Source organism: Rhinolophus ferrumequinum, chromosome 4, assembly GCF_004115265.2.
Source record: "Rhinolophus ferrumequinum isolate MPI-CBG mRhiFer1 chromosome 4, mRhiFer1_v1.p, whole genome shotgun sequence".
NCBI lineage: Eukaryota > Metazoa > Chordata > Mammalia > Chiroptera > Rhinolophidae > Rhinolophus > Rhinolophus ferrumequinum.
In genome coordinates, this window is record NC_046287.1 from 76523658 (window position 1) to 76538806 (window position 15149).

Below are 15149 nucleotides of genomic sequence, written 5' to 3' on the forward strand. Positions count from 1 at the left end.
GCCAGGCAATTTTGTGTTATCAGACTCAGAAAGAAGCAATGGAGTGAAAGAGTAGGAGAAAGAGGCTAAAAAGGTAATTACTACTAAATGCATCTTCCCTCACTAGAATGGAAGCAATTACGATATCTCCAACACCTAGACATGGAACAGAGTAAATGCTCAGTAAATGTTCATTAGATAAAGGAACAAAATTCGAAGAGTACCTAATATTTCCTGAGTGGCAAGAAGAACCAGGAGCTATTATCCCTCCTTCACACTTGCAACTCTGCACAATCCTTTTTCACTTCTCTTTGTTCCCTTGTTCCTAATCCATTCTCCTCTGCATCTTTTCCCTATTTCTTCATATTCAATAGCTTCCCAACCTCACGCCCAATAACATGACAACATGGGATTAAAAGCTAAAAAGCTATCTTGCTATTGAACACAGAGAGAGAGAGAGAGAGAGAGAGAGAGAGAGAGAGAGGAGAGAGAGAGAGAGAGAGAGAGAGAGCCAAAGAAATGTATACACATTTTAAGAATGGAAAAAAACTGTATTAAAATTACGCTGATGGTAACCACTTTGAGACCTCTTGTAATTGCAGAAGTCAAACGTGACTTGTAGTCATCTTCTGTTATCAGTATATATTGAGTATTACAATTTTAATACAGTTTTTTTTCTTTCTTAAAATGTGTATATATATTTTTGGCACCTTCTGTGTATATATCTTCCTAAAGAAGCACAGTTAACCTAATACATTTGCATTCTTTTGAGGTTAGCGTAACTTCAGTTAATTAACTATAGGACTCATGGAGGCTTAAATAAAAAAATATATTAGAATAACACATATTTGCCTTTGCTAAAGACCGATAACATTTACTTTTATAAAAGTTCAGGGAAAGTCAGAGAGAGTCAGGTTTGTAACGCCTTTCTGTTATATTTTCATTTTAATTAAAATATGGTAATAATGACAAGCCTCTCATAACTTGTCATTGCAAGGTGCTTTTCAATATAGCTGAATTTGGAAGAGGGGAGAGGAGAAACAGGGATGAGAGAGTTACTTAAAAACAGGTACCAGTATACAAATCTTAAAGAATTGTAAAAACACCTCTACTATTCCTTTCTTCCTGTGCCCCCTCACTACCTGCTCTAGCTTCTGAATTTCTTGGTCTCATCAAATGATTCTTCATCAAGATGGAATTTTCAGTGGCTACATACCAAGCTATAGCTTCACCATTAATGACCAACTTTTTAATCAGAAGTAAGTTGGAGATGCTAAATTGTTAACATAATATGTTAATCTCCCTAGGGTCTTACTACTAGTTATGGTTCTTTTAAACTTTTCATTATAAATCAAGCATATTACAAGGCCAGTATTTTCATATGCAAACATGTAAAAGTTTAAAGCCCAAGCTATTATTAAAAATATTTACAAGGTATTTTATGGAACCAAATGATAAAATACAATCCTGTGAGTGATTTTGGACAAGTCGCTTTCCAAAGCATGTCCCAAAAAGTCTGTACACACACCAGGGAAATTAAATCTTGTCTCTAATGATCTATCCAGGAATGAAGTAATTAGTATGTCATCAGCCTTACAGGTGGTCTTGCCAAGTCACTAAGTCAACGTCAAGAAACCTCATTAGCACCTACCTTTCCATGTCACAGGACTAGATCATGGTGACCCATGATGGTAGTCACAGTGACTGGAGTCTATGAAAATTAATTGATTTAAAGCACCAGTTCAAGAGATCTTTTAAATTGTCCCAGAGATTTATTAAAATTATTAAACACTCTTGTTGCTTAGAGTTTTTTCTTATGTATTCGATGGACATGGGCCCCCAAATAGAATGATAAAGAAACTAGGACATAGAAAACACAATCTTCGCTTAACTAAAGTTATACACACAAACATGCATATATACAAGAACACTAACAACAGGAAAAGGTTACTACTTATTACAACTATAAAAATAAGGTATATCTCTAAGTTCTGAATTGATCATAGTTTATCCACTATCTAGCACTATTCCTACACACAGTAAGGTCAGAATAGTTATAAATGCTTGTTGAAAAGGTTCACTATTCTAAGCCTAAGTCTCCCAAATCCCTAAATTACAATTTAATAAGCTTCTTTATACTTAGATAAAATCAGTATTATTGTGACTCTAAACTGCACTATGACTGAAATTTTACTTCTATTCTTTTACCAACTGAAGTCAATCTCAGGAGCCAGTGTAGTGCTGAGCCCATGAACACGGCGAGTAAGCCACCTGACGTTCTGGTATGTGATCAACCAATTCAAAGACTGTTTTAAACAGGTTCTCAGCAGCCAGGAAGTGAAGGAGCAAGTCTATATTTACCTGCTTAATTTAGGCTGTGCAGGTGGTTGAATTGGATAACATAAGACAAAAAAAAAAAAAACAACATTTAGTAACATGAGATGTCCAGACTAATCAACAAAATCAATGCCCCAAATCTTTTTGGTCTGTGGTCTCCATATGGGGCTGAGGTTGGCACTAGTAACCCTAAAGATTAAATGCAGACATGAGCCACACTTGAGCCCTAAGAGAATACTGACTTTGAGGTAAACACACAATATAATTTTTTCTTTGATTTGAGTTTACAGCAACACTAACCTGCAGGCATGACAGTTTACATTAATACTAACATTTCTTTTGGCTTTTTCTTAAATGACTGTGCTTTTAAAAAGAATCTCAGTATATTTCATTTTCTTACAAAATGTATTTTCTCATGCTGCTCTTAAAATGCACGTAGAAAAATGACATTTTAGTCCTTGGCATGTCAGCTCTGACCAGCCTCCTATCTAGCTTCAGAGAGAACATGAGATTTCCCTAGCTGGTCTTAATATTGCATGATTGGCCTCTCTGATGTTTTAATAAGAAGTCCCCTCAACTTGTCTGTAAAAGGAAATGATAAATATGCATGAAAATATGTGTGCTTTCGAAATTTTACATGAAATAGCTATGTAGAAAAGAAATATATCTTAGCCCCCCAAGAATGCAAGATCACCTGATTTGTTCTCCAGTCATTAATTTCAAGGTGACAAGCATTTGTTGGCTGTTCTAGAGCCTATATTAAATCAGCGAGCCATTTTTTACAAGTGTATTCTCCACAAAATTAAAGAATGAAAATAGAAAAAGTTAAAAGAGTAAAATGTTTACAAATCGCCTTAAAACATAACCTTTATCACACAACCTATAATTCGCCAATTACAATTCAATTAAAGCTCAACTGCATTTCTGAAACACACTTATTTTGAAATGTTTAGCCTAAATATGTGACTGGATCTCCATGTGGCATATTCAGTTACTATCTGTGAAGGATCATTTATTAATATTCTAATTTTAAATATTGCACCTCAGAAATATAAAAGCCTGCCCAACCAATGTAATTTCCCTGTATTATTTGTCTATTACTTTGTTAAGTTTAAAATTATCTGGCCTATTTTTACAAAGTGAGTAGAGGAGCATCTTTTCTAGTTTTTATACAACTTGTTTATGTGTAATCTTCAACTTACATATGGCCTAGTAGAACAGAGCCCAAAAAATGCAATATCACCTGTACCTTTTAATTTCGTTAAACTTTTTTCAATCATGAATTTTGAAATGTCTTCCCTTTTTAAAATAAATCATAGGCAGAAATAAACATTTTGTTTTAATGTTATTTACTTCACCTCTTACTTTTTGTCTTCAATTCCTCTTAACTTCTCTATACTTGTTCTCTGTGTTCTCTTGTCTGGTTTTGCTGGTTCCTGTGTCATCTCTGTGTAACGTGGTCATTAACACAGTGGATGCAGTACTCCGTCCGGTATTGACGGTAGCAGTGGACGTAGCACCCCTTCTTCTGTCAGTACTATTAGTACTATTTGCCCAGGTGACTTGAAAGTTGCTGCTAAGATGGCCCCTAACATTCCTTTGGAAATGGAACTTCCTGGTGTGAAGATTGTACATGCTCAGTTTAATACACCTATGCAGTTGTACTCAGATGACAATATTATGGAAACACTTCAGGGTCAGGTTTCAACAGCTCTAGGGGAAGCACCCCCAATGAGGTAATATGAGTCTTTTTGAACCATGGGCATATTAACTAAACACGTAGGCAATGTCAACATTACTGGTGGTGTTTTTTTTGTTTTTTTTTAACATTGTCTTAATTGAAAGAAAGCTATGTGAAAGATTTAAAGGAAAAAAAATACTAAGCATTTACTGCAAATATCTAGGCCTAATGATAAAGTTGATAAAGCTTTATATGACCAATCACAATAAACTGAAATCATGGAAGGACCCAACGGATATGTGTTTTGAAAAGCTACAATGTACTTGACACATGTCTGATACAATACTTCTCAAAAGTAATTAATAATTAGTACACTCTATGCTTCTCCGTTGGGGGTCAAAAATTGGGAAGTCCAGAGCAGTTTTAAAAGAGATGATACTTCTCTCTTCAAATAGCATATTGTGAAGAGGTAATTACTTTTCCATTTAAAATTTCTGCCATGAGTAAGGGTTTATAAGTTATTATTATTTGGTTTATATATAAATCAAATTATTAATATAGATATTTAATGTCCAATGGTCTCTATTTAGACTAATTTCTTCTTTATTATGAATATTTGATCAAAGTACTTTTGCCATCAAGTTTTTTCAATTAAGATATTTATTATAAGATAAAATCTTATTACTTATTTCAATACTACAGACCCACTTTTTATAAATTAAAGTAGTATAATGTTTAAGAGTGCTATGTAACAATATCCCAAAGCTATCTCTTGGGATGAGTACAATAAGATAATAATAGCATAGTGTATCTCAAAGCCATTTTGCATGAAAATTCAGATATGTAAGATGATTATTTCCAGATATGATTTAGGTAATAAACATATGTGCAGATAACAACTAACTTTTCTAGATAATGCAATTAAATGGCATAAAATAATATAGCATTTAGTGCCTGACATGTAGTTTTATTGTGGCATTTTTTTTAATTGCTTATCATGAATATATTTATAGAAAGTTTATTAAATAAAGCTGCTATCATTGTTGTAAATGAATTATAATGTGGCTATTTAGAAAATGCAGTATAGTCAATATAACTGATGTATATGTGAAAGTTTCTACATTATGTGCTTTCAAACACTGACAATTTGAACTTCTTCGATTTATAAGCAAAATACCTTTGTTGCTTCCAGGAGTCAACACAGCAAATTAATCTTAAAAACAAAATTAAACCATATACTTTTAGTTTAATATCAAAAATGAATCTGAATTTAATGACAATTTTATGCCTGAGAATAATCAAACTGGTCATCAAACTTCTGCACTTTCTATCATGTGTATATTTTTTTCTGAGAAAAGTTAATTTTGTTCCTATCTATAATTATATATCCATCAGACACCAATCTTTTTTTAAATGACCATTTCTGAACAATCACATTTTAGTTGCCCTCCCAAGTATTTTGCAAAATGGGGCAGTGCTGATGTGACCCTGAGGTTAACTGATGGCATTTTAAGGCAACCTATGTGAATAAACATTATATTTTTAACTGTAATATAAAATAACTGGAAAATACTAAATCTCTGCTCAAGAGTTACTGCAAATATAGGGATTACTATTTATTGATGTCATGTGGCTTCTTGCACGTCTGTTGCCCACAATGCTCCTGATGCTCTGCCTGCCATATTGTGTTTCAGTGAACCCACAGTCTCGGGGCCCCCCCAGTCAGATGTGTACCGGATGCTCCATGACAATCGGGATGAACCTACTCAGCCTCGCCAGTCAGGCTCCTTCAGGGTGCTCCAGGAACTCGTTAACGATGGTCCCGGTGAGCAGCCACTATTGACAGAGGCTGTTGGAACGCTGGGCGGTGGGGAGGACAGCAAACAGACTGGGAATGAAAGTCTAAATATTGATTTTATAAAGAAATCAAATGAATCTTTGCCTAGAACAATTTGGGTGGTGCCTGGTTTAGGAAAGGAACTTCCAGGATGTGTCCAAGTAGCCACCAACTTAATGGTTAAAAAGGTGCCAAAGACCAATTCCATCCTCAGCAGTCAAGGGCTAGCTACTAGTTCAGCTTATAAGTTTTAAAAATAGAGTTTTAAGTGAATATTGCAAAATTTCTCAGGCTCCCTCACACTCAAGCATATCATCACCAAAATTAAAAAATAACAATGTAATAAACTCTTACTGTGTTCCAAATTCTGTGCTCCGTACTTTGCATACATGATCATTTAATCCTCACAATAACTCTGTGAGGCAGGAGCTATTATTTTTCCCTATTTAACAAATGAGAAACTGAGGCATAGAGAGGGTGGATTTGTACAGTCACACAGCCAATAGGAAGCAGAGGTGGAACTCCAGCCCACTCCTTCTGTCTTCAGAGTTCATGCTCTTACCAATGTTTTTTCACCCCCAAAAGATGTATACAGTCCTTTAAAAGTTGCACAAAAATGCAAAATGCCCCCTTAGGATAGCTATTATAAAAGAATGGAAAATAAGTGTTGGTGAGGATATGGGAAAATGCGAACCCTTGTGCACTGCTGATGGGAATGTAAAATGGTTTAGCCATTGTATGGTGGTTTCTCAAAACGTTAAACGTAGAATTACCGTATGATCCAGGAGACCCACTCCTAGTTCCATCCCCAAAATAATTCAAAGGAGATGCTCAAACAGATACTTGTACACCAATGTTCATAGCAGTATTATTCACAATTGGCAAATGTCTATTAATAGATGAATGGATAAACAAAATGCGGTATGTGTGTACAATGGAATACTATTCAGTTTTTAAAAAGAATGAAATTCTGACACATGCTGCAACATGGATGAATCTTTAACACATCATGCTAAGTGAAATAAGCAAGACACAAAAGGACAAAAATTTTATGATTCCACTCATGCGAGGTACTTAGAATTTGCAAGTCATAAAGATGGAAAGTACAATAGAAGTTACCAGGGTGTGAAAGGAGGGGGTAGTGGGGAGTTATTATTTAATGGATACAGTTTCAGTTTGGGATGATGGAAAAATTCTGGAAATGGATATAGGCAATAATTTTAAACACTGTGAATGTACTTAATGCTACTGGATACACACTAAAGATGGTAAAGATGGTCAATTTTAGATTGTATGTATTTACCACAATAAAAAATGAAAAAATGAAAAATGTTCTCTGCTCCTTTGAGCATTTTGTGACAACTCCCTATACCAACAAAAATGTTTAACTAATCCTGTTTTGTAAGTCCTTATTTCCGAGCAAGTTGTGCTTGAACCAGCCCTACTTCTTTTGAAATGATACTACGGGTAGGCGCAACTTAAGAATTTCTTAGGTTAAAGTGCACACCTTAAAATAGAAGCAAAGTACAAACTGTAGCCAGCTGTTCCTTTGCCATAAATGGAAACACTTTGTTTTTCAGATGACCGTCCTGCTGGAACTCGGAGTGTGAGAGCTCCAGTTACAAAAGTCCACGGTGGTGCTGGCAGCACACAGAAGATGCCACTCTGTGACAAATGTGGGAGTGGCATTGTGTAAGTTTCATTTTTAACTTAGGAATTCCCTATAAATCTTGGTGGCAGTTCTCTATTTCTATTCATTGACTTGAAATACAACGTCCACAACCTTTATCACATTTTGACCAGAATTCTTCAGACATACCCTACAATTGCCATATAATGTGAGTCAGCACTCGATTTATAATTTCAGATTATTCTCATGAAAAAAAAACTGCCCAGAAATATATTTTAAAAAAACATTTCCAAGAATCAAAACTTCCTTTCAAAAAGCTGTCCCTTTGTTAAGGTACGATCTTTGAGTACTTCCTTTTCTATACAAACCCAGGTCATCAGGCTGTTAGTTAAAACACATTATCTTTACCTAGTTTCTTAAGTTGCACAAATATTGAAATATAATTTTCAAAAATAAGTCAGCTTCCATCCGAGGTCCTTTATGTTTGAATAGCCCCACTTGCTAGTTCCAATCTTCAAGTGAACAGATCATTTCAACCTCTTCCCTGCAAATGCCCCACCCGGCCACTTCTCTCATTCCTCTTTTCTGTTCCTCTACCATTACCTCACACGTGGAGGCACCATCTGTCCAATTATCCAGGGTACATCCCAGGAGGGCAGTGGGAGATAACCCTGATCAGAGCAAAGGGGGGAATGTGGGACAGAGAGAAATAAGCAGGACAGGGAGCTCAGGAGCAGAGAGGATCTCCTAAAACAGGATAGTTTGTGATGTTACCAAAAGCAATTATTGCTCCTAAATTGTAGCAATTGTTTGTTGCTGTGGTTGTTTTGACAGTAAAAGCAAATCCACCCGCTGTGGAAATGCCACCTCTGTTCTTTGATCTCTTTTCACTGCACTCCACAGAAAACAGAGGCTGGGCCATCAAGACAGAAAGCAATCAGAGGGATGCTTAGTTGTGTAGACAACAACTTTGGTCAAAATCAGAATCTTTTGCAGAGGTGTTTGTCTATCTGTATCATGTCTCCCGCCTCCAAAGAAACAATGGGGAAAGATCATGAAGGAATAACCTATAATTTTTACATAAACGACTTGTTTGAAAAATCTGAAAAAATATTCACATCAGAAACACGTGATGGTTTATTATGGTTGTCTTGGATCTCCCTGATATTTACATCAATTTCACTGCCGTGCCCCTTTTGACAGCTGGAGGCTACCGTTTCCTGAATGTGAAACAGATACCACCTGCCTTATCTGTAGCGTTCTCACCTTTGCATCAGGGTTTGTTATTTTTTTTACTCCATCCCCTTTTTCTCCACAGTGGGGCCGTTGTGAAGGCGCGGGATAAGTACCGGCATCCAGAGTGCTTTGTGTGTGCTGACTGCAGCCTCAACCTCAAGCAAAAGGGCTACTTCTTCGTGGAGGGGGAGCTGTACTGCGAAACTCATGCAAGAGCCCGCACGAGGCCCCCAGAGGGCTATGACACAGTCACTCTGTATCCCAAAGCTTAATTAAGTCTTACGCAAACCAGAGCACCCAAGCATGCACTCACACACACTTACACAGGAAGACACTAATGACTCCGGGCAGAAGTATAGCAAACTGTTGAGTCCCAATCTAAAACCAAGGCTTTTAGATGTTTACCTTTTTGTGTACTGAGGAGAAGGAATGGGAGGCAAATGCCTGCTATAACAGAAACATACATTCAGCTATGTTTTGCAACTCTTTTTTTCTTTGGGGCTAACAATAAGTTAATGACATTAAAACCAATAATTGTTTTGGATGTCATCCTCCACAATTTAAATTTATGTTATGACCATCAAACATGTAAACATCAAGATATTTGGCGGAGTCTAATCGTCTTTCCTTAACAAGTTGATTTTGCAATTGTAGTAAATACCAAATGATAATCTTGTATTCTAACACAGCCTGCAGTTGTCTGTTATCTGCTTTAACTATTGTAGTGCATGTCAGGGAAAAATTCCCTGGATTCTCTAGTTTCATATTCAACAATTATACCATTGGAAGCAACATCCATAATAAACACATAAAACATTTTTAAAATACCTAATGAAGTGGCACTCAATGAATTCCGATAAAATCAACATTCCAATGAGAAGGCCCAATCATACATATACGAACAACTCAGGTATTTTAAGAAAATGTGGCTCCTTTAGTATTATTACGCATTTACTCTTTCTTAAAAGGGTACAATTTCTGCTCATAGGAGGGGCATTTAAATTTGCTAGTCAAGGTAATTCAGTCTCTTTCAGATTAAAACAGTTTCTTTTGCTTTGAAATAGTCTCTTTCTTTTTAAATGGCTCTTTCAGATAAATATTCAGTCAAATTCAAGGTTCAGACTCCATGAAGCCTTTGTGCTCAAAGGTTGATCACCACCTTCTCCTCCTTCCCAAAGTGGTATCTCCAAGAGGAGACAGTTTAGGGGACCTCCTAAGGAACAGAGGGGCTACTGGTCTCCCAGGGTCACTGCTGGTATCTACTGCTGAAACCCATGATTTCACACGTGGTCTGTTTTCTCAAGATTGTTGGGACCAGACAATTATGCCACCTCCACTAACACCTCCGAAAGTGCCAGCTCAGCCTGCCCTGGAGTCACGAAGCCTTTGCATCGCAGACGCGAACTCCATCTGGCCTCTGGCTCTGCCTTGTCTCCATGCCTCTCACTATGGTGGTGCTGTGACAATGCCCCGACTTGCACGTCTTACCTATTTCCCAACCTCCTCACTGGGGACACATGGGAACATTTGAAACTGTCCCCTCCAAGGACAAAGCATGGGGAACCAGCAGGGTGGGGAGGAGGGGACTGTCACACCACCTCATCACCACGTCACTTCTGCCTTAGTGCAGCTGCTGCCTACGGGCCTGGAGCAAGTTTTCTCCTATTGGCCCAAATGACAAATAGAGCACAAGTTGTATTGCCCGGAATTCTCCCCACACTTAATTCTTTCTGACCCTGACCTATTTAGGGTTTTGGTCCAGTGAGAGGAGCCAGAACACCTGCCTGGCCGCTATAGGCATTTGAGATTGCTACTGGAACCTCTGCACCAAAACATAAATTCATTAACAGAGCTACTAAAATAACATAAACAAGAAACTTTGAAATCAAAGAAATGAATGGATCCAAAAAGTACATTACACTTTTTGTTCAGATGTTGTTTTTAAATATTTCCTCTGGGAAGGATACAAATACAAAAGTTTGGACGCTGGAGAGCAAATGAATGGTAACCGATTTAGAAAACCTGAGAAAGTTAAAATCCAAAGTGGCAGTGGAGAAAACTGAAAACCAACCATTTCCTCTCCAGAATCATGAAAAGGCGTGGGAATTAACAGCACGGAGCATTTCTGGACTAGAGAAGAAAGGTGGAATTACTACAAGGAGGCTGAAGTAAAAGCTGTTTGAGAAGCACTTACTCCCACAGGTGTCCCCTCTCCTCCCACACTCTCACATACCCCACGGTCTTCCCAGCGGAAGTCTGCTAGGAAGTATCTGGAGAAGGTAAAACTGCATCTCTGAACTGGGGAAGCGCAGTGGAGGGTATGTGTACTACACTAAAAAGGAATTAAATTAAGTAAGAATGAAAGACTCATGAGAAAAGTGTACGTTAGACATTACATGGTACATTGATGTACATTGTATTTTAGACATCTGAGAGTATTCTTAAAATTATATTTGATATATTTTATATGTAGTAGACTGCTTCAGTTTAGAAGTTCAATAATGAGTAAAAAATAGTAAAAAAAAAAGAAGTAGTATAGTTTAATAACAGTAATACATGCTAATCTGAAATTTAGGGGTGATATGGCCTCAACCTGACACTTCAGACTACGTGACTAAGGCTCGTGAAGCATGCTCTAAAATTGTATGTGCATTATTTTTCATAAAAATTTTTCTTTGACAATTAAATCTAGAAATTTAAACACATAGGGGAATACTACCGAATTAATAGAAATGAATGCAATATGAAAATTGTTTTAAAATATATAGAGTGAAAATAGCAATGTTGAAATGGAAAGAAATTAAAAACTTTTTTAAAAAAGTAAACAACTGAGAAAGCCGTATTTCTCCCTATACTAGCATTTTGTGCTTCGATAATGATTTCACAGCACGTTTTCTATAGGAATTTATGCCACGAACAAAGAATGCCAACCAGTTTTGATTTAGCTCACTGAAGAACATCTTCTTAGAAAACAGACTAGCCACTGTTTTATATTGATAAGTTGATTACCCATCAAGGAAACTACCCATGATTAAGAATTGGGCATCTATGAATTTTGGACTCATGATTAACTAAATTGCTGTTTTTTACAGAGTACATCTAGGATAGAGTTGCTACACTCACTACCAACATGACAACTGACTAAATAAAAAAACAGTTGTAGTTATCACATATGTTTACACCTGTGTAAACAGAGTAAAGCAAATGGTTAATGTGACACACAAACACTTAAGATAATCTAAAGTTTGTCCCACATGGCAACATCCCAAGATAAGCAGAATGAAGCTTTGGGTCCCTTCTATCAACAACTTTCGTTGCAAAAATTTGTCAAGTTGTCCTTTGAACAGATTTGATTTCAGTCCTAGGAAACTGCTACTTATAACCATTATTCTTTATTTCATGTCATCATGGCCCAATGTTCTTTTATTATGTATGCTGTGCCATCTGAATCTGAAGCATGAAAAAGAAGATTGAAGAAAGAATGAAGGTATTCAGATAATTCGAGTAAATAAACCATTTACCTGACCTATATGACTATTTCAAGAGAGTTCTCTTAGGCATTCATTTTGGAGAGCACTCAATAAATATTTATTTGAGCACCTACCACATAAGAGATGTTGAATACTAGGCTTAAAAATTGGATTTTTGAATACTTTTATCTACATTTACAAATTGACATTTTAAATCTAATTAGAATGCTTTATGTGATTAATTTTTAAACAAAGCATCCACAAGAAGTGGTAGCTTTATCATAATTACTTTCTTTCAAATTTTTAAGTAATATTATCAATAATCATGTTTTGGTGTTGAAAATCAAGAGCCAATTAAATGAGTACAGCTACTTTTAGCTGGAAGAGTCATCGAACTAGATTCCTATTCCTGATGATCCAGGAGAGTTGACATTCCACACTGAGGCTGATCGGGTTCGTGAAGTTCCCTGGGATGTATCCTCATGTGGGGAGGGCAATTTTAAAGGCCTGAGTTCATGTGACTGACTCCACCAAAGACTCATTGGCAATACTCTGTTATAATCTTGTAGCTATAAAAAGGACCAAGGTCCCTCAATTGATTATATGCATTTTATTTGAGTAGATAGATTTTAATTGAATGCTTACAAAATTCTTGACATAATATAATACTGGTCATGTTCATACATTATCACTAATCTTTACAATTTTGCCAAATGAATATTTTACAAATGAGGAAAAGTTTCACAGAGTTCAACTTTTGCACAGTGCCAAATACCTAAGGGGGAAAAAACCCCAGCATTTAAACTCACTAATATTCCCTTAGTGATAAATAATATGGTTTGGAAATCTTTAAACCTAATTCTTCCTCTCTATTATATTGTTTTATTGATATTAATGATAACTTAGAGTCCATATTTGCTTTCTTTATAGTAAAAATCAACTCCTCCATGAGTGCTAGGAAGTAGTGTAGAATAATAAAAATATTAAGAATGATTTGATTTGAGTAATGAGTAAGTAAGAAGACTGTCATGAAACGAGGATAAGGACCTGGATTCTAACTGCAGCTCTGCTACTGGGCTTCCACTTCACCTCAAGAATGAAGGCGATGGACTAGATGATCCCTGAGACATCTTCCAGCTCAGTCACTGATCTCCACTTGACACTGTTTTCATCAATGTTAACTGGCTGGTCATTTCATTTAGTGTGGCCAGGTTCTTGGTTCAATTTGGAAGTTTCATTCTGTCCCATGGTCATGGATACCACCTCTGACTCATGTCATGGCTCACGGTAGAAGTCAAGCGAGGATTTATTACTGCAAATTCATGAGCTCCGTTGGAAGTACACATTAAGGGTATCTTTATTACAGCATGGGAAACGCACTACTATTATTAATGTGTGACCAAGTGGCCTGACTCAGTGCAGCTGATTTAGTGTCTAAAAACCGAAAAGCACTTTAGCATCAGGAAGAAGGGGGTCACAATATTGGGAGCTGAATTAACGACTCCTCAGTTTAGAAGAGACTAGAGAGACTACTATCCATAACAACCTCCTCACCCGCAGTAAACTTCACAGAAAGCGTATTTGACCTAAGTGCCTTGTGCCAGAGAAAGGATATTTCCATTTGCTTCAGTCTCAGATAGAAAGCTTTCTATCATTTTTACAGAAGGAAACCTGCACATGGGCAAGGAGACTGTTAGTCCCGTCTTCTTGGTCCAAATCACGTCCATCACTCTATTTCTCACGTTCTCTTTTGAACTTATTTTTTCCATTCAGTCTCTCTCTGTCACTGACTCTTCTCAGCCTGCAAGCATGCTCAAATATTCTCTTCCCTTCTGAAATTATCTCTTGCCCTAACAGCTATTCCTTCTCACACTACCTTGATACGAGTATTTCTCTATGTCTATCCCTTTAGCACACCAAACGTCTTAGACCAACTCCACTTTCTCAATATCCCCACCATATGACTATTAATCATTCGTCTTAAAGCAGCAATCAGCTTCCTAAGATCCCAAGCTAGTGACTACCTTTGGTGAGTTGGGGGTTCATTCCTCTCCATAGACGTAATTATTTGAATACTAAAGGAATTTAAAGAAGGCTGGGCATGGAGGTGTTTGCATTTGGATCAAGCCTTTGCGCTGCTGAAGGTCTGCTACCCACCTAAGATTTCCTAAGTCACCAGCACGTTCATCCGCTTCTGACCAAAGCACTAGCCTTAGGACAATTGCCCAAACTTACTATATATCCTAGGAGCAGTTTGATCACTTTCTCATACTACCATAGATCTCAGCTATGATTAGTGATATCCCTGCGATCTCATGCTTAAAAAAAGACCTTCTGAAGTTAAAAAATCCCACACTATGTTAGTCTGGTAATACACTGCTAAGAATAGATCTGACAGCTTGTTTTTGTGCAGTGCTCTTGAATTTGCTCCAGATTCTTGAATCCGCAGCTGTTAGTCAACAGGTGAAAGTGGATCTCTAAGAAGAACTACTATTTGAAGATTTTGAAATATTGTGACTCACAGATTTTTTTTTTAATTGGCAGCTAGGATTTTAATTTTGTCCTTTAGCAATGAACTTCACAATCAAAGAAAAAGCAGACATTTCCAGGGCAGTTGTGACCAGAGCAAGCACATCCCCTGACATAATTTGCTCCTGATCTGAGGCTGAATGAAATAGAAACAGTCTCATCACACTGAGAAGGTTGTACTGGTGAACATTTCAGGAAATAGAAACTTTTAGCTCTAGCATTAACTACATTTACCTCTATACTTTTGTAAAATTTAAATGACATATTGTCCTGCCTCATCAAACTACAATTTGTTATGGAAAAAGAAAACATTAAAACAAATTGATTTAGGTAAAAGCAGGTTTCAGAATCATGAAGTCTAGCACTGACCAGTTACAGAGTTTTCAAAAAGTTCCTACACTTTCCCATGTTTCAGTTCTTCCCCATGCAAATCTGGAAAATGACTTTTCT

General features: G+C 36.8%; 1 protein-coding gene across 3 annotated transcripts in view; it reads left to right on the forward strand.

Annotated features, from left to right (window-relative positions):
* PDLIM3 (PDZ and LIM domain 3) overlaps positions 1–11227 on the forward strand; it is a 30065-nt gene extending 18838 nt beyond the window's left edge. Inside the window, exons 5-8 of one of the 3 annotated variants that reach the window (XM_033104752.1) lie at positions 3789–4052; positions 5692–5822; positions 7415–7526; positions 8783–9519. In XM_033104752.1, coding sequence (XP_032960643.1) covers positions 3789–4052; positions 5692–5822; positions 7415–7526; positions 8783–8972 — 697 coding nt within the window. In that variant the 3' untranslated portion in view covers positions 8973–9519. Of the gene's footprint in view, positions 1–3788; positions 4053–5691; positions 5823–7414; positions 7527–8782 lie in introns of all 3 variants that reach the window. The other 2 variants (XM_033104754.1, XM_033104755.1) reach the window with 2 other exon arrangements.
* The last annotated feature ends 3922 nt before the right edge of the window (positions 11228–15149 follow it).